General features: G+C 45.3%; 1 protein-coding gene across 2 annotated transcripts in view; it reads left to right on the top strand.

The window, feature by feature from the left end:
• Positions 1 to 21,114, top strand: part of Acly (ATP citrate lyase) — a 40,118-nt gene that overhangs the window by 16,104 nt on the left and 2,900 nt on the right. Inside the window, exons 12-25 of one of the 2 annotated variants that reach the window (XM_076870547.1) lie at positions 1,178 to 1,332; positions 1,813 to 1,903; positions 3,024 to 3,053; positions 5,464 to 5,605; positions 5,907 to 6,075; positions 8,615 to 8,719; positions 9,407 to 9,603; positions 11,806 to 11,887; positions 12,449 to 12,559; positions 14,641 to 14,768; positions 15,508 to 15,601; positions 18,246 to 18,400; positions 18,799 to 18,949; positions 19,147 to 19,290. In XM_076870547.1, the coding sequence (XP_076726662.1) occupies positions 1,178 to 1,332; positions 1,813 to 1,903; positions 3,024 to 3,053; positions 5,464 to 5,605; positions 5,907 to 6,075; positions 8,615 to 8,719; positions 9,407 to 9,603; positions 11,806 to 11,887; positions 12,449 to 12,559; positions 14,641 to 14,768; positions 15,508 to 15,601; positions 18,246 to 18,400; positions 18,799 to 18,949; positions 19,147 to 19,290 (1,754 nt within the window). The remainder of the gene's footprint in view (positions 1 to 1,177; positions 1,333 to 1,812; positions 1,904 to 3,023; positions 3,054 to 5,463; positions 5,606 to 5,906; positions 6,076 to 8,614; positions 8,720 to 9,406; positions 9,604 to 11,805; positions 11,888 to 12,448; positions 12,560 to 14,640; positions 14,769 to 15,507; positions 15,602 to 18,245; positions 18,401 to 18,798; positions 18,950 to 19,146; positions 19,291 to 21,114) is intronic. The other variant, XM_076870548.1, reaches the window with a different exon arrangement.

The raw sequence follows: 21,114 nt of genomic DNA on the forward strand, positions 1-21,114 counted from the left end.
GAGAGGGGTTGAGCAACTGGCATAATAGCAGAGAGTTGCCCCCAGTTGAGATGGGGAGGAAAGGAAGTGGGGGTGTGGTACCATGTTGATTTCCTTTCACCTTTTTTTGTGTTTTGAGTGACTTGTGGCTTCATGAAATCCTCTACTCAGAGCTTTCAAGAAGCTGGGGATCATGTCTCATCAGTCAGAACTAAAGTACGGTCTCCCTAACCCTAACCTGATTGAACCTAAAGCAGGTGAAGTTGGGGACCAGCAGCTTTGGTCTTAAATGCCTATACTTTTGCTAAAAGCAGTTTTCTGTAGAGCAGGACTTAGTGTGAAGTTCCAGAGTGAGACAGATAGAAAATGTTCTTGCTTGGTGAACTTGCCCTCTAATGAAAGAGAAAATCTTTCCATTTTCGCATTTTTCCAAATTTGGTATCTGTGACAAACACTAGCCCTCTCTCCCATGCCTAAATCACTGGGTACCAAGTGCTGGTTTCCAGTTACTTAACATGGAGTGCCTCCTATGGACCAGGCACTAGGGCAGCACAGTGAATATTACTAGGTTGCGCTCTCACAGTTGGAACATTAGACAGGTAAGCAACTGGATGAAGATTCTGTTAGGATTCTGTGGTGTGGAGATGGCCTTTGAGGCCAAGTGGCACTTGGGTTGAGCTGAGTGATGTGAGATCAGTCACGCCAAGATCCCTGGCTCGGGGCTGGGGTTGTAGCTCAGTGGTAGAGTGCTTGCCTAGAACATGTGAGGCATTGGGTTCCATCCTCAGGACCACATAAAAATGTAAATAAGTAAAATAAAGGTATTACATCCATCTACAATATAAAAATCCTTTACTCCATGTAGAGCCCTGAAGAACAAGCAGGGTATTTAGGACAGAGGGAAGCAGGTGCCTGCCAGTGCTGGTGAGGAGGGTTGGGGAGCGAGCATATAAGCCAAAGCTAGAGGAATGCATGCTAACAGTGCATTTGGTCATTTGAGTCTTGGCTTTACTGGCAAGATCTTTAGAAAGATTTGTTTAGTGGTGAGATTTTTATGGTTGATTTGTCCTGGATAATTGTTCTTGTGCCAAAAGCGCCACACATTGAGCAGGGCAGTAAAGGGGCCTTTGTGGAGTCCCATGTACTTGGGGCACTTACTCAAAGACTTGAATCATGGGTTCTTCTCCTTCCTGCACAGGGAAGACCACTGGGATCCCCATTCACGTCTTTGGCACAGAGACTCACATGACAGCCATCGTGGGCATGGCCCTAGGCCACCGGCCCATCCCCAATCAGCCACCCACAGCAGCCCACACTGCCAATTTCCTCCTCAATGCCAGTGGGAGCACGTCGGTAGGTACCAACTTTCCTCCTACCTTAACAGAAGGAATCATCTTGTTTTCCCACCCCAGTCTCCTAATCTAGGATATAGTGCCTCTCCTTTGCCATTTAGGGACACAGGGGAAATATTGCTAAATCAGTACAAGATTGGTTTCTGGATCCCTGTGCCAGGTGTTTTTGTGTGTGTGTGTGTGTGTGTGTGTGTGTGTGTCCCAGACAAGATAGAATAATGGAAAGACTGAGGATTTAAAGTCATACCTGAGTTAAAATCCTAACTCTTCTCCATTTGTATATCTGTAACATGAGATGTTATTAATTTCTACCACAGAAAATTAATAGAATAGTGTTTTTGGAAGCAGCTTCAAAAGAATAACGTTGTACATAATTTTTTTTCACTGATTTCTTTGAGGCTATTAAGAACTAGTGGCTTCCCTCCACCCCCTGCCATCCATACCTGTGACTCTAATCTTTTCCTCTCCTTGAACCACCCAGACTCCAGCACCCAGCAGGACAGCGTCTTTTTCTGAGTCCAGGGCTGATGAGGTGGCACCTGCAAAGAAGGCGAAGCCTGCCATGCCTCAAGGTAACTCCCCGAGGTTTTGCCCATTGCTGGGACTGGCCTCAGTGCCTTCCCTCCTCTTCTCTTGCTTGGTCCTGCTTGGGCCAGCAGAGCAGAGGTGACACAGTTTGGGCTTCTCTATGAGCGTGGACTTGGCACAGGGTGAGAACTAGACACGAGGCTGAGGTGACTTAGCCTTGCCTGTGGGTGTTCCTGAAGACCCACTCTGTGCTGGGTCACCTCACTCTCCATCTGCTTCTACCCCTGGTTCTTCCTGGGGAGTTATCAGCTGATGAAGGAGGCTATGGGGGAGATGGGGTTTGAGAAACACCAGGAGATGGGAAGTTCTCCCAGATTCCTCCTGAGTGCAGGGCAGGAGCTGGGAGCTCAGGCCGCAGAGTAAGCTCCTGCAACAGTAGCCCACCCTACTCTCGGACACACATTCTCTACTGTGTGAGTGCAGTGTAAGAAAGGATCTTGTCTGCTAGCCCATCCATACCTTGCCTAATTCATCTTTGTCCTGATTCATAGAAATGTGACCCTGGCCAGCCCTGGCACCAGCATTAGCTGAGCATCACTGGTACCACTAGGCCTATGTGGCCTGTGCAGCCTCTGCCTGATACAGACTATGCTAAGGCGTTTTGGGAAATAGTGACACTAGGTCCAAGGGCTCCTGAGTAGGAGCCACTGCCCTGTGATCCCCAAGCCAGCAGCTTTGTTCCTGGCAAAGAATGACAGATCCAGCCCCATGCTGGTCTAAACACCATGCTGTACTTCATGGGGACAAAGAGGAATGGCATTAAGAGGATAAGACTTGGCCAGCCTGAAAGCCCAGTTGGGAGTATGTCACCCAGCTGTCCCTCCAGAGGACTGGGGGAGGCTAGTGTTCAGCACTCCCACCTAACCTTCCTCCCCCTACCCCCTCTTTCCACACCCCTCGGTCCTTTGCCCTTTCCTGCTCCCATTTCCGCTGGCTGGTGTTTTTGCCCATTCTGTTGGCTTTTCTCCTGTCCATTGCAAAAATATAAACAGGGCATCAGCGCAGAACGGCTTGTCCATGGGGCCCTTCCCTGTTCCCACTCTCCTGCCAAAGCCTCCAGCCGTCAGCAGGTCACTCAGTTGCCTTGGTCATTTTCTTTGACAGATTCAGTCCCAAGTCCAAGATCCCTGCAAGGTAGGATGCCCTCACCCTGCTCCAATTCTGCGTGTGGCTTTGTTAGTGGGTTACGGTTTTTCCGTGTGCTTTGTTTCTTCCTCTCCTGGTGGGTTACAGTGTTGTCTGGTATATTTTCTGTCCCTGCCTCAGTGTAGCCTGCCCTGAAGTCCTAGTCTTTGCTCTTTGCCCTTCCTACCTCTGGTCAGTATTCGCCTGCACCCAGCGCTCTCCTCACTGTGGCTGGCTGTCTCTGGCTGCTTGCCTGGGAGGGAGGTGAAGTGAGAGCCATGCTTACAGCTCTGGAGAGTGCAAGGGTGTCAGGAGGGAGGGTCCCCTGGGAAGGAGGGAGCCATTCAGCTGTAAGGGGAGTGGCAGAGAGCAGTAGGTGTCAGTGTCTGCTGGCGTGTGCAGGGAGCCTCGAATCACCCCTGATGCTCATCTGCATTTCATGATGTCCTTGTCTTCTCACTTGGCCTGCCTCAGCTTCTGCACTGTGAACTTCATTCCAGGGCGCTAATACCATAACAGGTTTGATAGAAGAACAGGATAGGCAGAGAGAGAGAACCCGTGTATCTGTAGATGGGGTCACTGGAAGGGATCGGGGCTTTGGTGTCTCAGTTTAATACAGTGCACGTTTCCTGCACGTGCATGCCCTTGCCTGTTGATCGTGGACTAGATTAATCAGATCTGAGCTTTAGGGCTGCCATATAACTTTTTGACATGCGCAGCTGTGGGACTAGAGAGTCTTCTGAGCTGACTTGGACTTCTTGCTTCAGGGATGGGAAGGCCTAATTAGGCAAGGGACAGGGACAGACTTAAGTTCTCAGCTTGCCACTCAAAGGAAGGAGGCCTCTGAGTGGGAGGCTTTGTTCCTTTGCTCGCTGTAACAGCTATGGGGAGAAGTGGACAGAGAAGGATGGTCAGGGAAGAGAACAGGTCAGGCTGAAGGGAGTGAGCTGTCCCGCAGCAGGGCCAGAGGAGGAGCCTGGGTTGAGGGACACACGTACCCTCTCTCTCCCACCAGTATTCTGGGGCCTCCCTGCTGCTGGTGGCTCATGATGGCCCCTTTGTTTCCCTGGGCTTGAGGAGGCAAGCACTTGAGCTTTGCCCTTTTGTGCTGGAGGTGTGTGTGGGTTTGTGGAGATGTGGGTTTTGTCTCTCTGAAGACAGTCGGGTGCAGATGTGTGTATGGGCACATGCTCATCCCCTTGGAATGGCACAGGCCCCAGTGACTCATAGTCTTCCTCCTTGCACATTGAGTTGCTTCTTAAGTCATTTCATATTTCTGGTTCTAATGCTAGATGATCTTGGACTACTGTCATTTGGCTTTTCTGAGCTTTAGTTGCTTGGGGTTAGAAATTTTAAGAATGGGGTTGGATATCTTCCATTGTTCTAAGATCCCATGTCTCATCTGATCCATAGTTCCAGGTGTCAGTCCTAGGAATCTGCAAAGATTTCTGTCCTGAGAAGCTTACTGCTGGCCTATACAGGGATTTAATCAGTCTGTGAACTTGGTTAGCCATGCCTGCACGAGTACTTTAGGTTAATTAGTACCAGATGCCACTCAGTAGATGCATTGTTCTCCTTGGAGATCTCAGAACCTCCCCTAGGACTGCTTTCCTGACTAGGGAGTTGAAGGGGGAGCTACCTGCCAGCCCTGAGGATTTACTTCCACCAGCTCCATTTGTTCTCTTCTGCCCCTCATCATTTTCTGCTCACCAGAGAGCCTGTTATATCCAGAGTATTGTTATGAGCATTGATGAGAAGGGAGAAGGCTGGGAGGAGTAGGAGAGGAGGTCAGTGGGCCTGTGCTGCAGCTTGCCCTCCTGCCTTGTGCCAGAGCCCAGTCAGAGGTCAGATACGGCTGCCCTGTCTTCTGTCCTAGCTGCCGCATGCTTCCTCATTGGACCTACGCTGACCCGGAATTTTTGAAAATTCAAACTCTGACCACAATTATTTTTGTGTCCAGAATTCCAGCGTGATAAGCATTGTTGGGGAGTTGTTTAAGTCCTGGGGCTATCAAAATGGGGAGAGCTGAACATTTTTTATGGAGACCTTAATTTATTAAAACCACAGGGATGCACACTGATCACTTTTCCTATGAAATTTGGCCTGGAGGAATTCTGGGTGGCTTCACTGATAGGGCCCGTTCTCTACATGGGGAATCTTTTTTTCTGTTCATTGAGGTGCTGTTTATCAGCCAGGCAGGTCTTAGCTATTTTTGCTCTCTCTGCTGCCTCCTTCCAGAAAAATTGAGGTACCTCCTCCCCTAAAAGCTCTCAGAATGCCATCATCCTAACATTCTTTGCTATTTTGATGGGCCACCATCCTGGACTTGGGGCACAGACGGGTCTCGCAGGCAGCCCATGCCCTTGGAGGTCTCCTGGCAGTGTATTCTGGGTGCACTCGCTGTGTCTTTGCCCACCAGGAAAGAGTGCCACCCTCTTCAGCCGCCACACCAAGGCCATCGTGTGGGGCATGCAGACCCGGGCTGTGCAAGGCATGCTGGACTTTGACTACGTGTGCTCCCGGGATGAGCCCTCGGTGGCCGCCATGGTCTACCCCTTCACGTGAGTCATGCCCAGGCAGACAACATAGAGACGGTTAACCAGTAGGATGCCTCCTCTCTCCCTTTGAGATAAGCCGTGTGTGTGTGTGGGGGGTCAACTAGCTTCTGGCCTTTGTGGGGGAAGGGCTTGTATCTCCCAGAGACTGAGGCAGTTAGTATTTCTGGGGGATCTTTCCCCTTTAGAAGGATAATCTTTGAGACCATGCCTGTTCTCTTTCTAGGTGAAGTTCCTCCCCTTAGTTTCCCCCTCACCAGTCCTGACTGGTTGAGGGTGTCCTAACCCTTCTTTTGCTATCTCACAGTGGGGACCACAAGCAGAAGTTTTACTGGGGACACAAGGAGATCCTGATCCCTGTCTTCAAGAACATGGCCGATGCCATGAAGAAGCACCCAGAGGTAGATGTGCTGATCAACTTTGCCTCTCTCCGCTCTGCTTACGACAGCACCATGGAGACCATGAATTATGCCCAGGTAAATAGCATGGCTCTGGGGGATGCAGGGAGGAGGCGTTGGAGTAGGGAAGTGGGATGACTCTGGAATGGTGTCCACAGTTATGGACTTAGACAAAAGGGTTGGGAGTTGGGAGAGGCCAGTGTTTGGGTGTTTTCAGAAATCAGGTTAGGCCAGATAGGGGCCGCTTATGTAGACTTACAAAGGGCCAGTTCCAGCCTTAAATCTCCCACCAGATCTTCTCTGTGCTATCCAAAACTGGCTGAAAAAATGGGGTCAGAAATACTGGCTTAATGTAAAAATATTACATATTCATCATAGAAAGAAATTTAAGTACTTTTAAATTATCACATCCTAGAAACATGGCTGCTAACATTATTTACACCTTTTCTACAACTCTTTTGGATTTTGAACAAATGGAGTAATATTGCACCTAGCTAGTGTATAATCATTCTTCAGTTACTCTTTCCACATCAGTAGATAACAAGTTGGTAGCGTTGTTTTTGCCTTTCCAAGTCTTGTGATGAACATCTTGGGTTAACATTTACATATATCCTACCATAAATTTCTACATCAGAATGTACAGGTTGGAAGCCTCTGATCCATCCTGACATCTGGGAAAGATGTAGTGGTGTCAACTCCTATTGGTAGTACACCTTGTCCCCTTCCTCTTGTCAACATTAAACATTTGTCAAAATTAATAGGTATTCTATTTAATTAGCATTTTTTTCCACACACTTTTTTTTTTTTTTTTTTTGGCACTAGGGATCAAAACCAGTGTGTGCTAGGGCTAAGCAAGTTCTCTACTACTGAGTTGTATTCCTAACCCCATAATTTGCCTATGCTTCACCACCACCACCACCACCACCACCACCAGGAACACAGGCCCTCAGATAACCTACACAGGTACTTTACCACTGAGCTACACCCCCAGCCCATCTTTCCTTCCTTCCTTTCTTTATTTTTGCAATGCTAGGGATTAAAGCCAATATCAGAGCTACATTCTCATCTCCCCCCCTTTTAATTTTTAATTTTAAGGCAGGGTTTCAAGATGTTGTAGAGGCTGGCCTCAAACTTGCCATTCTCCTGCTTTAGCCTGCTGAGTAGCTGGGAGTATTTTAAAAATTGGTCATTTCTTTTTTTTTTTTTTTTTTTTTGATGCAAACTCAATGATCGTCATTATTGTGTTTTGTGGTTTGACAACAAGAATAAACTTAATATTTAAACATAATCATCACTGAATTCATGATGTTTTATTATGCAACCCTGAATTTTAAAATACAGACTTTGAATCTGTTTTTCTTCTGTTAGAATTAATGTAGGACCCAGAGCCAAACTGTTGAGAGAATCCTGTTTGGTCATTTGTTTTCTGTGACTTGCCCTCCTTCCCCTTTTTTTCTTTTGGATGGTTGTCTGCTGTTTTGTAAAAGCTCTTTATAGATTATAGAGTATTGATTCTTTTTTATCTGATCCCAGAATGGCTTATTCTAGTTTATTATAGAAAACAAATTATTTTGATAATCATATGACATGAAAAGAAAATGAACTGCTTTTTTAAGATTAGAACAGACTTGGGCAAACTATTGCCTGAGGCAAAACTTAGCTCATCACCTGTTCTTCTAAATAACGTTTTGTCAAAACACAGCCAAACTAAAATGCACCAATAAAAAAAGTGGGAAAGAAAAAAACAGCCAGCACCAGGCATGATGGCACATGCCTATAATCCTGATTCAGTAGGCTGAGGCAGGAGGATCGAAAGTTTGAGGCCAGCCTCTGCAAATTAACAACATACTGTCTCAAAAAAAAAAAAAAAAAAAAAAGCTGCTGGGATTATAGGCATGTGCCACCACATCCAGCTAAACTATGATATTCTTTTGGTACTGGTGAGTGAATTCAGGGGTTCATAACCATTGAGCCATATCCCCAGCCCTTTTTTGTATTTTATTTAGAGATAGGGTCTCACTGATTTCTTAGGGCCTCACTAAGTTGCTGGCTTTGAACTCAAGATCCTCTGCCTCTGCCTCTGCCTCCTGAGCCGCTGGGATTACAGATGTGTGCCTCCATGCCCAGCTAAACTATGATCTTGACCCTTTACAAGAAGTCTTCTGGCCTCTGGTCCAGAGCCAGAGATTATTCTCGATCCAACCCCTTCTGGGTTACTTCTTCAGCCCACTCTCTGGGCTGTGTGTGGAAGCAGCTTCTTTCACTCACAGGCCTTGCCCTTGCAGAGACATGGTGAAGACTGAGCAGGTACCAGGCAAAAGCCAGAGACAGCTGTTTTCTGGGTAGGCACAAGAAATGGTAGGGATCTGAGAGTTGAGGTGAGAGAATGTAGTAGGGTCTTGGAAACATTTGCTTCTGCTCATTTATTAAATATTTGTGACACTCTGTACCCAGTGCCTCCTTTGGGGAGTGGATTAGAGCAATCAGGGTAGGCAAAGACACCTGTGGGAAGGAGATGCATTGATTTGTCATTCGATGAGCCCTTGAACTATGTATGCTGTCTTGCTGCCTGTCTGGGGTGGAGAGTTCACAGGAAGACCCTGTTCTTATCCTTTAGATCCGGACCATCGCCATCATAGCAGAAGGTATCCCTGAGGCCCTCACAAGGAAGCTGATCAAGAAGGCAGACCAGAAGGGAGTAACCATTATCGGGCCTGCCACTGTGAGTGTACCCTCTGGAAAGCTTTTAAACTTGAGGTCCTTAGGAAACTTAAGTTTTTATTCTGTCCCTCTCCTAGACTGGGAAGATTGGGGAATACTTGTGGAGTTAATTCATTTTCAGTTAGTTTTTAAAGTAAAACTCCACAGACCATCACCTTTATAGTTCTAAGGGGCAGATGGAAAACTTTGGGGAGGTGGGGGACGGTTAGTGTTTATTTATAACCATAGCATAGTCTTTGATTATTCCTTTAACTGTAAACAGAAGAAAAGGCCACCTGGAAGCCTTACTTTTGACCTAAAGGTCTTCACATAAGAAAAAATTGTGCTTTGTGAATATTTGGTTTTCCTTAATTGTTGCTTTAAAATTTGAAGCTAGGAGTTGAACTAAACAAGGGATCTTTATCTCAGAGGCAGGACATGATGGTGTATGGCGAGGCCCAGCTCTGCTGTCCACCTCTGCTGGGTGCATGGCCCTCTGGAGTAAGGGCAGTGACTCTTTTTAACCAGAAAAGCTTTTTTTCTGTATAGTGTCTCAAGAAAAAAAAAGAGATTCTTCTAAGCAGGAAACTCCATAAGCAGATGTTAATTCTCTCAGCCATTTTCTCCCCAGTCTGGCCAGGGGGCTATTTCCCTGCACCCTGTGGTCAAAAAGTAACCTTCCTCCCTGATCTACTTTCTGTCCCTACAGGTTGGGGGCATTAAGCCAGGGTGCTTTAAGATTGGGAATACAGGCGGGATGCTGGATAACATCTTGGCCTCCAAACTGTACCGCCCTGGCAGTGTTGCCTACGTCTCACGCTCTGGAGGCATGTCCAACGAGCTCAACAACATCATCTCCCGGACCACTGATGGCGTCTACGAGGGTGTGGCCATTGGTGGAGACAGGTAATGAGCTGGAGGCCAGGGAGGGGCCTCCCACAGTGAGACTTGGCCATTGAGGGATATTGCTTAAGTCCAAAAAAGAAATTTTTCTACTCATGCCTCAGTGCTGACTGAATTACAAAAATCAGAAAATATAGGGAAATGGGTTTTTAAAGGTGTTTCAGGGCTTCTGATGTAATTCTTTTTTTTTTTCTCCTTTTGGTTCTAAAATGTAGCCAGAGGGAGGCAGCAGAGTGCAGGGGTTAGGAGAACCAGTTCTGAAATCAAAGACCTGAGGAGTTCAAATCCCAGTTTCCTGTTTCTCAGCAGGTGTCCTAGGCAGGTCACTTGATCTCCCTAGACTGCCACCATCCTTACCTATCAAAATGGGTCAAATAAATGCTCCCACCTCATGGGGTTGCTCAGAGGGCTAAGTGAGGTAATATACTTAAAGTAGCTAACACATGGCCTGATACTTAGTAGGTGTTCAGAAAATGTTAATTGTATTAAATGGGAGTATCTTCATTGTTGTTGTTGTTAGTGGGAATGATGATCAATAGATCATCAGTAGAGTAATGCAGAGTAATGCCTGACACTAGTCCATAATACTAACCATTGATGTTTATTTTTGTTGCTATTCCTACCACTGCTGCTGTCTGGCTGAAAAAAACAAAAGCTGTTGGGAGAGTGCTTCACCTTGTCCATCTCCCTGGCTCTTCGTGTCAGACAGGATACCCATAGGAAGGACTTTTGCTGCAGATTTAGGGGGGTGGTCAGAAGGGAATGCTAGTCCTTGGGTACTCCCTGACCAAAGGTTTCACAACATAGAAGTCTAGAAAATGCTGCTTGCTGTACTGTCCCCTTGGACATATAATGCTCTTGAAGGTGTGGAAAGCACACAGAGCTACAGAGAAGTCTACTTAGCTTTACTTCTCTTGCAAACTCTTCTGGCATTAGAAAATAGAAAAAGTATATAGAACTGCAGGGGCTGTAACTCCATGGTGAAACACTGGCCTCGCATGTGTGAGGCTGTGGGTTCAATCCTCAGTACTGTAAAAAAGGAGGGGGGCTAGAAATTTCAGCAACAACCTGCCATCCTAGAACATGGCTTCACATGAATTAAATAGATTAATTATCTATTGCTATGTTAAAAAAAAAAATTGCTCCCAAGCAAAATGGCTTCAAGCAATGATAAATACTTATCCTTGAGGTTTCCGTGGTTCAGCACTCAGGAGAAGCTCAGTAGGGCAGTTCATGAAGTTGCAGTTGTCAGCAGGGCTTCAGGCTGCTGGATGAATGCTTGCCTGTAGTTGGAGATCGCTCTTTCACATAACTGGCTGATTGGCTATTCTTTGGGCTTCGTGAGTGTCCTGAGGACCCGGCAGCTATCTAAGGACTGGCACTCACCTCTCAGTGAGTGATTTATCTTGAGCAATTTAAGAGAGAGTGCCAGACACACTTTTTTTTTTTTTTTTTTAATAGATGGACACAATACCTTTATTTTTCTTTCTTTTTCTTTTTTCTTTTTTTTTTTTTTTTTTTAATGTGCTGAGGATTGAACCCACTGCCTCACATGTGTGAGACAGGTGCTCTGCCACTGAGCCACAACTCCAGCCCCCAAGACGCTCTTTTTAAATTTTTTTTAAATAATTTTTTTGGTTGTAGATGGACACAGTATCTTTATTTATTTATTTTTATGTGGCGCTGAAGATAGAACTCAGTGCTTGATGCATGAGAGGCATGTGCTACATACAGCCTCAGCCCCCGCCCCTCAAGACACTCTTATAACCTAGTCTTGGAATTCTATGTCATGGAATACCCTGTCATCTTTTGTTCATGAGAATGTAAATCTGATCCATGTTCCAAAACAAAGGTATCTGGTTCTACTTTTTCCTACAAATTTGTGGATATAGTTGAAAATCACCACACATGTGTTTCTCATTTCATACTGCTGAATGAACCTTTTTTGTAGGCTTATTCTGTGCCCCATCTCTTCCTCTGAAACTAAATAACTCCACTACTTTCTCTAGTTCTCTTGTCTGTGATATTTGCTATCTTGCCACTTTCACCCACCTCTGTTATTCCTGGGGCTTCTCTAAATCTCATTGGACATCCACACCCTTGAAAAAAATCAGTGTCTCCAGTATATACAGGGGTGCTTCACATATTTGCTTAGACCTTTCCAGACCACCTTCTGATCCTCTCTTTCCTCCCTGCTGTCAACAGGTACCCTGGCTCAACATTCATGGATCACGTGTTACGTTACCAGGACACTCCAGGAGTCAAAATGATTGTGGTTCTTGGAGAGGTGAGTTAGGATTTTAAATTACTCCCCACCCCACCCCCCTTTTAAAAAACATTCTGTGCTGGGGATCAAACCCAGAACCTTGCATATACTAGGCAAATGCTCTATGACTGAGCTATAACCCCCAATTACCCCCTCCAATTTTTTTATGATTGTAGAAATAATGCATAATCTCAAGTTTTTTAAAGAGTCAAGCATTTTTTAGTTAAAATTCCAAGCATTTTAGTTGTGTGTACCAAAGGTCACAGTTTCTTGTCAGTCATACTCTGGAGACACAGCCCAGAGGTTGTCACTGTTGGTTCCTCCGTGATGTTTCTGAAAAAACATGCTCTTTGGAATTCCTCCCTTCTTTCAGGCTGACTCTCCTCAGTCTAAACTTTCTGTCATTTGGCCAAGGCTTACATACTCCCATTTTTGTAGCTAAGTTGTATATCTTAGGATACAAGTGACTTTTGTCCCTTGCATGATTTGGGGCAATTTTTCCTATTGTAGTGCTGGTCTTGGAATGATTCAGGACGAGCTCTACTAACTTGTGCACTTTTCTAATTTTCTGTTCCTTGGCAGATAGGAGGCACTGAGGAATATAAGATCTGCCGGGGCATCAAGGAGGGCCGCCTCACCAAGCCGGTGGTCTGTTGGTGCATTGGGACGTGTGCCACCATGTTCTCCTCTGAGGTATGGTGGTTCCCTGTTCCAGGTCACAAATGGGTGTGGAGTGGGGGCAAGAGGGAGGGTTTGAGGGGAGCTGTGTGGTCATTGCATTAAGCAGCTAGCTCCATCAGTAAATGTGCCTTACTTGCTTGGGTACTACAAAGCCCATACGAGCCCTGCTCTCCGGGAGCTTATGTCCACTTGGAAGAGACATTCTCGTCAGCAGATTAAGGTCCACACAGAACTCTCGAGTCCCTACTTGCTGTCTGCAGGAGTTGAGGCTTAGATGAGAAGGTGATGCATGAATGGCATTTAGGGCCAGTGCAAGAGGCTGAGAAGGAAGAGTACACAAATTCAGCTGGGGAGGGGCCTGGTAGGGACACCATGTTGGAGAGGCTGGATAGGAAAAGGGGCTTGTGCTTGCTGTGCTAAAATGACATAATGCATGTGAAGGTGCCTGGCAGCATATATATAATAGGTGTTAAATACAAACATTGTCTGAGCTTTTGCTCTCTGCTGAGCTAAACTGTTTGTTTTCTGCTGGGGCCACACTTGAGCAGCCCCTATGATGCAGCTTGGACAAGTTCTGTATCTTGAGATGGTTCATCACATAAGAACTTGTCAGCAATTAGTTCATCAGTGTTGTGGAATAGCCTGTGGGCATAAAGCCTTACCTTAGTGCTGTATATGTATAGAGAGGAAAGTTGGCCTTCAAGGCTTCCTACAGCAATGACAAGTTGTAAACTTGAAGTGTTTCCTACTAGCAAGCCTTGGTTACACTATTCTTTCTCCCTAGAAAGCTGACCTTTCCCCATCAGATTCCTGCCTACCTCCAAATGGCAGTTTGTATCCAATTTTAGAATGCACATCTCCTTCAAAGGAGTAATTTCATTTCTGCACATTTGCCCTGTGGGCATGCATGCATCCAAATCTAAGGATGCCCATTGCCATGTGGTAATGGCAAAAGATGGAAAGAACCTAAATGCTCATTGGGCTGTGTTATTATGTTACAGCCCCATAAAGGAAAACTGGGCAGGCATGAAAGGAATGAGGTGAATCAAATTATAAGAAAGGGTAGGATGGGGCCAACACAGTGATGCACACCTTGTAATTCTAGTGACCAAGAAGACTGAGGCATCAAAAGTTCCAAATCAGCCTAGGCAACTTAATGAGACCTTATCTCAAAAAATTAAAAGGACTGAGCATATAGCTCAGTGGTAGAAAACCTCTGGGATCAATCCTCAGTGCCATCAAAAAAAAGAAAAAAAACAAGGGAAAAGAAAGTGCTTGACTGGTAGCAAATGATGTTTGTACAGGTTAAATGTTAAGATTTCCCACTGTACCCCACCCTGAGTCAGGGTTTTGTACCAGATGTTTAGGATAGTTTATTTTCCTCATCATTTGATTGAAGACAGTTACCATGTGACTTTTGATGGGCCTTTCTTCTCTTTTGCTCTCTTTTGTGTTCCCCTGGATTTGATCTTACCTCAGTTCTCACTCTAACACAAGGGGGCAGTTGCCGATTGGCTCTAGGTGGTTGTTTCTATGTGGAGATACAGGATTACTGTTGGAAAATGTGACTTTTTTTAAAGAGGCTGGAAATTTATATTTTTGCATGATATCTTCTGAGGTTTTTAAGAAAAATGTTGGTGCATGTTTTATAAAAGTAGAATGAGACAATGAGACTGTGTCTATGAGCTCAGCTAGGCCAAGATTGCCAATTTTTAATCTTACTTCTCACATATTGCTCAAAACCAAGCCATGTTTCCCATGCCCCTGACCACTGACTGCCCCAGAGGAAGCTGGATGTGGCTTAGTATGAAGAAGGTTATTCTGGAATTGGCCTGGGCTTTGTACCCTGGCTTCAGTGTATGTTAGCCATGTGATCTCAAGTAAGCTCCTGAGCTGTGCCTCATTTCCTCCTCTATAACATGGGAGTCATCCATCCTGCATGCTTAGTGAGCATTCTTAAAGCTCAAATGGAGTGATTTGTAGAAACTGTTTAGCACAGGCCAGCTGTGATCAGCACTGATGTTTCCTGGTACCCTTTTTTTCTCCCTTGGGGGATTAAGAAGCCCAGTGAAGCTGTTGTCCTTTGCCTTCAGGTCCAGTTTGGCCATGCTGGAGCTTGTGCCAACCAGGCTTCTGAAACAGCAGTCGCCAAGAACCAGGCTTTGAAGGAGGCAGGCGTGTTTGTGCCCCGAAGCTTTGATGAACTTGGAGAAATCATCCAGTAAGTAGACCTTCAGGAAGAGTCTGGCCTCCCCCACCCTTTCCAAGCCCCTCCTGAGGACAACAGGCTCTTCTATAACGTTGGGGCATCTGATTATTTCTGGTCCCTCTCAGGCATTTAGCACAACTGTGTGGACAGTGCAAGATCATTGTTCTCTTGGCTTTTGTTGTTTTGATTTAGAGCAGCAGGTCCAGTTTCTGAGCCCACAACCTTGACCAGAAGTTGGTGGCTATAAATGAGAGATAAGCATGGAAATGTATCTCCTCTGATTGCTAAGTTGTTGGGCTCAAGAATAGAGGCAGGAAGATTATAAGTTCAAGGCCATCCTTGGCAACTTACTGTTTCAAAGTAAAAAAATATAAATTTTAAAAAGTGGGGATATGTAGTTCAATGGTTTAGTACTCCTGAGTTAAGTCCCCGGTACCACCAAAAAAGTTGTTGGAGATCCCATTGTCTCTTCTTCTACCACCTCTACCTCCTAAATTTGACTCTGCTCCCCCCTGTCCTTTGTTGGACCCAGATCCAGCTTTCTATCAAGCCCCATCCTGAGGAGATATGGGGCGGAGGAGTGAGGACAGTCCTGGCCAGCACTTTTCTTCACTTATTCTCATAATCTAACCTATGACGTGAACCACTGACAGCTGAGGTGGCCTGTGGTGTTAGACAGAGGAGCCCAGATTTATTAATCTATAAAATCTGCAGGAATGAATGTTGTTCCCTGCCTCTTTCTCCCTCGTAGGTCTGTATATGAAGATCTTGTGGCCAAAGGAGTCATCGTTCCTGCCCAAGAGGTGCCACCCCCGACAGTGCCCATGGACTACTCCTGGGCCAGGGTAGGTGCCTGGGATCCCTAGCAGTGAGGGTAGGGGAAACTTTGGGGACCAGTGGGGTAGGTTTTAAATTGATTTGGCCTTTCAAGGCCCTCTCAACTAGTTAAAAAGCAATGATGTAACCGCTCACTTAGAAGAAACCTCGGTGATTAAATCTTGGACTCTGCCCACTGCCTGTTGCTGGAGCTTGTGAGATGAGTAAAACAAATACAGGTCCCACAGGGCCTGGGCAACCTGTGTCTCCCACATCTGTCACTTGATGAGGAAACAGAGGGTGCTGGGGCAATAATGTCCTTTAGAAATGTTTTGCATTTGGTAAGGGATTTTAGGGGTGAAGTTGATAGATCACTCTGCCTAATTATCTATGGGGCATAGATGAAGAGCCAATATTCTTTTTTTTTGAGGGGGGGGGCTACCAGGGATTAAACCCAGGGATACTCAACCACTGAACCATATCCTCAGCCCTTTTTTTATTTTGAGATAGAGTCTTGCTAAGTCATGTAAGGCCTTAGCCTTCCAAGCTCATGGGATTACAGGTGTGTGCCACTGTGCCTGGCCAATATTCTTTTTTTTTTTTTTTTAATATTTATTTATTTTTTTTAGTTTTTTGGCGGACACAACATCTTTGTTTGTATGTGGTGCTGAGGATCGAACCCAGGCCGCACGCATGCCAGGCGAGCGCGATACCCTTGAGCTACATCCCCAGTCCCACCTTTTTTTTTTTTTTTTCCCCCAATATTCTTGATATACAAGGACTCTTAGGAGTAAATGTTAAAAGACCCAGTGACCACCAGGTATAGTGGCACATGCCTATAATCCCAGTGTCCCTGGAGGCTGAGATAGGAAGGTTGCAAGTTCAAAGCCAGCCTTAGCAACTTAGCAAGACCCTATCTCTAAATAAAATAATAAAAAAGATCTGGGGATGTGGCTAGTGGTTAATTCCCCCTGGGTTCAATCTCAAGTACCAAAAAAAAAGATCCTGTGACCACTGGAGCATACCTGTATTCCCAACTACTTGGGAGGCTAAGGCAGAAAGATCACAAGTTCATGGCCAGCCTGGGGAACTTAATGAGACCCTATCCCAAAATAAAATAGAAAGGGCTTGGAATGTAGCTCATGATAGAGTGCTTGCTTACTATGTGCACAGGCTGGGGTTGTGGCTCAGTGGTAGAGTGCTTGCCTAACACATGTGAGGCATTGGGTTTGTTTTCTCAGCACTATATATAAAAAAATAAATAAAATAATGGTCCATTGACAACTAAAAAATATATATATATTGGGGGGGCTGGGCTTGTGGCTCAGTGGTAGAGTGCTCGCCTAGCACGTGTGAGGTTCTGGGTTTGATCCTCAGCACCACATAAAAATAAATAAATAGAATAAAGTATATATATTTTAATATTTATTTTTTAGAAGTAGTTGGACACAATACCTTTATTTTATTCATTTATTTTTATGTAGTGCTGAGGATCGAATCCAGGGCCTCGAACATGCTAGACAAGCACTCTACCGCTGAACCACAATCCCAGCCCCATATATGTATATATTTTTAAAAAGGTGGAGGGGGGTAAACATAGGTAGGAAATGTCTTTTCAACATGAAAAAAAAAAAATGTACCATTTCATTTTATGAAAGGAACCAAAATAAAACATACCAATTTTCCCTAATAGGTCTGCAAAGATTGAATTATTTGATGATAAATTATGTTTATACAGGTGTGAGAAAACTCTTGCATTCATCCATTCTTGATGTGAGTGAAAATTGATAAAGCCTTTCTTTAGGCAGTTGAATAGTATTAGGTTTATTAAATTGTTCGCTAGGTGTGGTGACACACTCTGGTAATCCTAGTGACTCAGGAGGCAGAGGAAGAGGATGGGGAGTTCGAGGACAGCCTGGGCAACATACCAAGACCCTATCTTAAAATAAAAAGGACTGGGAATGTAACTGAGTGGTAGAGTACCTTGGGTTCAATCTCTACCACCAATAAATAAATTTAAATAAATAAATCAAATGTCATAGGGGATAATTGAAGAAATGTGAAGAAATGAAGTTGGACACAATTGGTTGACAATTCTGTCGTGATGCCCCAACTCTGGAAATGGAGAATTCAGGAGTTCAGTCCCTTTCATCTTAGTGAAGAACAGGTTGAGAGGGCATTCCACCATTTCTACAGCTCTGTGTGTCAATACATTCTTGGTGGGGTGTTTGCAGCTATATCTGAAGTGTTTTAAAGATCTCCTTTGAGGTTCCTGCTTCAGTTTCTTAGCCAAGTGAGCTTGGCTGGTTACTGAGCCTCAGCCTGGTTCCCTCTGCTGTAATAGAAGGAATGATTCTGCTTTGCGAAGTTAAAATGAACCAGTGGATGTAAACCGCTTAGTGCGCCGCCTGGCCCAACAAATGCTCAGTAAAGGTTGGAACTTGTGCCAGTATCAAGTGGGTACCAGGTGTGGTGCCCTGTTTTCTATACTGCATGTGGTCTAATCAGAGGGCTTTTGCACCTAGTCCTTGGGAACTTTGGGAATTGTTGCTTGGCCACCAGAGTGGCCAAATCATTCCAGGACACTTCAGTTCTGAGAGCACAGATGGTGGAGCTACAGAAATCTATGATGGTCACCATAGCCCTATCTTCCTCTTCCTTATTTCTGCCCAGGAGCTGGGTTTGATCCGCAAACCTGCCTCATTTATGACCAGCATCTGTGACGAGCGAGGACAGGAGCTCATTTATGCAGGCATGCCCATCACTGAGGTCTTCAAGGAAGAGATGGGCATTGGTGGGGTCCTTGGCCTCCTCTGGTTCCAGAGAAGGTGAGTTAGTGACCTTACCCTATCAAAAGAGTGGGGCTGGGACAGCTTGAGTAGTGTGTCTAGGGTCAATCTTCTTTTTTTTCTTTATATCAGGAATTGAACTCAACCACTGAGCCACATCCCCAGCCCTATTTTGTATTTTATTTAGAGACATGCTAAAAATGGCTGAAGAAATAGATTTTAAACCCTCATTGCTAACTCTGTCTTAAAAGTAGCATTTGGTAACAGAGAAGTCCAGAGGTTATGCCTTGGAGTTGGCATGAGACTTGATTGCAAGGGAATTACCCTTCTCGGATTTGAGCCATTTGTCTGGGGAGATGGGAGAATAGGAGTGTGGCCTTGTGGCTACTGGCCTTTATTCCATCTCTCCTCTCCATGCATCTGTATATATTCTCTAGGTTGCCCAAGTACTCTTGCCAGTTCATTGAAATGTGTCTGATGGTGACAGCTGATCATGGGCCAGCTGTCTCTGGGGCCCACAACACCATCATCTGTGCCCGGGCTGGGAAGGACCTTGTCTCCAGCCTAACTTCGGGGCTGCTCACCATTGTAAGTACTGTCATTCTGGGAGGTGAACAGGAAGGACATTGGGCTTTGACATCTGGCTGCTAGACTGCAACAGGGTCCTAGAACTAGGACCACTGAGTGTAAAACCCTGGACTGGGGCTGTTCAGGCATCCTGGATTGGTTTGTGAAGTTGAAGATAACTTAAAGCTCAGGGCAGGATGTGCTTGTTTCTACTATAGGGGGATCGGTTTGGGGGTGCCTTGGATGCAGCAGCCAAGATGTTCAGTAAGGCCTTTGACAGTGGCATTATCCCCATGGAGTTTGTGAACAAGATGAAGAAGGAAGGAAAACTGATTATGGGTATTGGCCATCGAGTGAAATCTGTAAGTTATCTATCTACTTAATAGGGGGTGGAACTGTAGGATGGGAGGTGACAGGAGGTGATTGGTTTAGTGAAAACACCCATGCTCCTAACTTGCAAAAGCTAAAAGCTATGGATATGTTGGCAGATGCCAAGTATAAGGCAGCTGATCTAGGAATGTGGCTTAGTGGTGAAGCACCCCTGGGTTCAATCCTCAGTACCAAAAAAAAAAAAAAAAGAGGTGAGGGTGGGTTAAAGAAACCTGTCGGTGGCCTTATGCTTGATAGTGCCTCTTGCCTCAGTGGCAAACAACTCCACACATCTCAGTGGCCTACAAGGGCAAAGGTTTATTTTTTGTTCACATTACATGTGCTCCAGGTTAGGAGCCCCTCTGTTCTCTGTCATCTGTGCTGCAGAGCACCCCTTCTTGGGTCTCATTTCAGAAGGAAAGTGGTAATGGCAGATCAGTGGGAAGGCTCTAACACTTCCACTTGGAAATTGCTCTGCTTTATATAAATATCAACACAAGCCAGACATGGTGCCTATAATCCCAGCAGCTCAGGAGATTCACAAGTTCAGTTCAGACCAGCCTCAGCAACTTAGCAATACCTGGTCTCAAAATAACAAATAAAAAGAGCTAGGGAAGTAGCTTGGTGATAAAGTGCCTCTGGGATGAATCCTCAGTACAAATAATTATTATTACTTCAAGGGAAGCACAATTGGCAGAGACAAGTGGAGAAAGACAATAAATATTTAAAAGTTAATATTGTCTCATTCAGGGCTGAATGTTACATGTACAAAAAAAGAGAAAGAAGACATAGTTGGCAGCTGCTTAGGGCCTTATAAGTAGGGGCAGCTTCTTAGTAAGTCCTTGGCCCTGTAACTCCAGAAACCTCATTTAATTGGACAGTTCATTTATCTAGGTGAGGAGTGTGAATCACATTAAACAAGAGGGTCAGGTGTGTGACCCAGGACACCCCCGTCTAGGCATCTGATTGCTTGGTAGTCCTCAGTTTAGACATCCAGAGGTTGCTTGATGAGCAGGGACTATATTAGAACCTGCCAGGGGTGGTCATTAGCGCTAAGGACCATTCCATCCAGGCCCTGCAGAACTTTGCTCAGGTTCTGAATAGGTCACGCCTTTCTAATCTACAGCTCAGGCCTTCTGTCTAAGATCATGCTGTACCTGCTCTGCAGCACTCAGGCCTTGGACTCCATCCTTTCTGAAGTCTGTGGGTTTGCTGAAGGAGGATGCCACTGGTATTGGGATTTGCTGTGTGTCTAAATCATTTCACTTCCCCACTGACAGATGTGGGTTTTTTTGTTTTGTTTTGATTTTGGTACCAGGGACTGAACCCAGTGGCATTTGACCACTGAGCCACATCCGTAGCCCCTTTTTATTTTTTATTTTGAGTTGTTGAGGCTGATTTTGAACTTGCAGTCCTCCTGCCTCAGCCTCCTGAACTGCTGGGATTACAGGTATGTGCCACCATGCCTGGCTAGGTGTGGGTCTTTTAAGAGATGGTTAACTCCATTCATCAAAGGTCTAGAGTTTTTCCTCAGATTGTGGGGATACTTTGCCACCTGACTATTAGCATGTACTTCCTGAGTGTAAAACCTTGTTAGCTTGACTAGGCCCTAGTGGCTAGAACCTAGATCTTCAGTTGGAGCACCTGCTTAACACTGCATGGCTAACTTTTTGAATGTCTCCAAGGCATGTAATGTAGAAGAACCTACAAATGTTTATTTTGAGACGTGAGTGGACTTCAAAAACCTTCAGCACCACAGCAGTGTCATAATCCCTGCTATGTGGAATAGTGCACATGGATGAGGTTCTAGAATCATT

The sequence above is a fragment of the Callospermophilus lateralis genome, chromosome 11 (genome assembly GCF_048772815.1).
Source record: "Callospermophilus lateralis isolate mCalLat2 chromosome 11, mCalLat2.hap1, whole genome shotgun sequence".
In the NCBI taxonomy this organism is placed as follows: Eukaryota; Metazoa; Chordata; class Mammalia; order Rodentia; family Sciuridae; genus Callospermophilus; species Callospermophilus lateralis.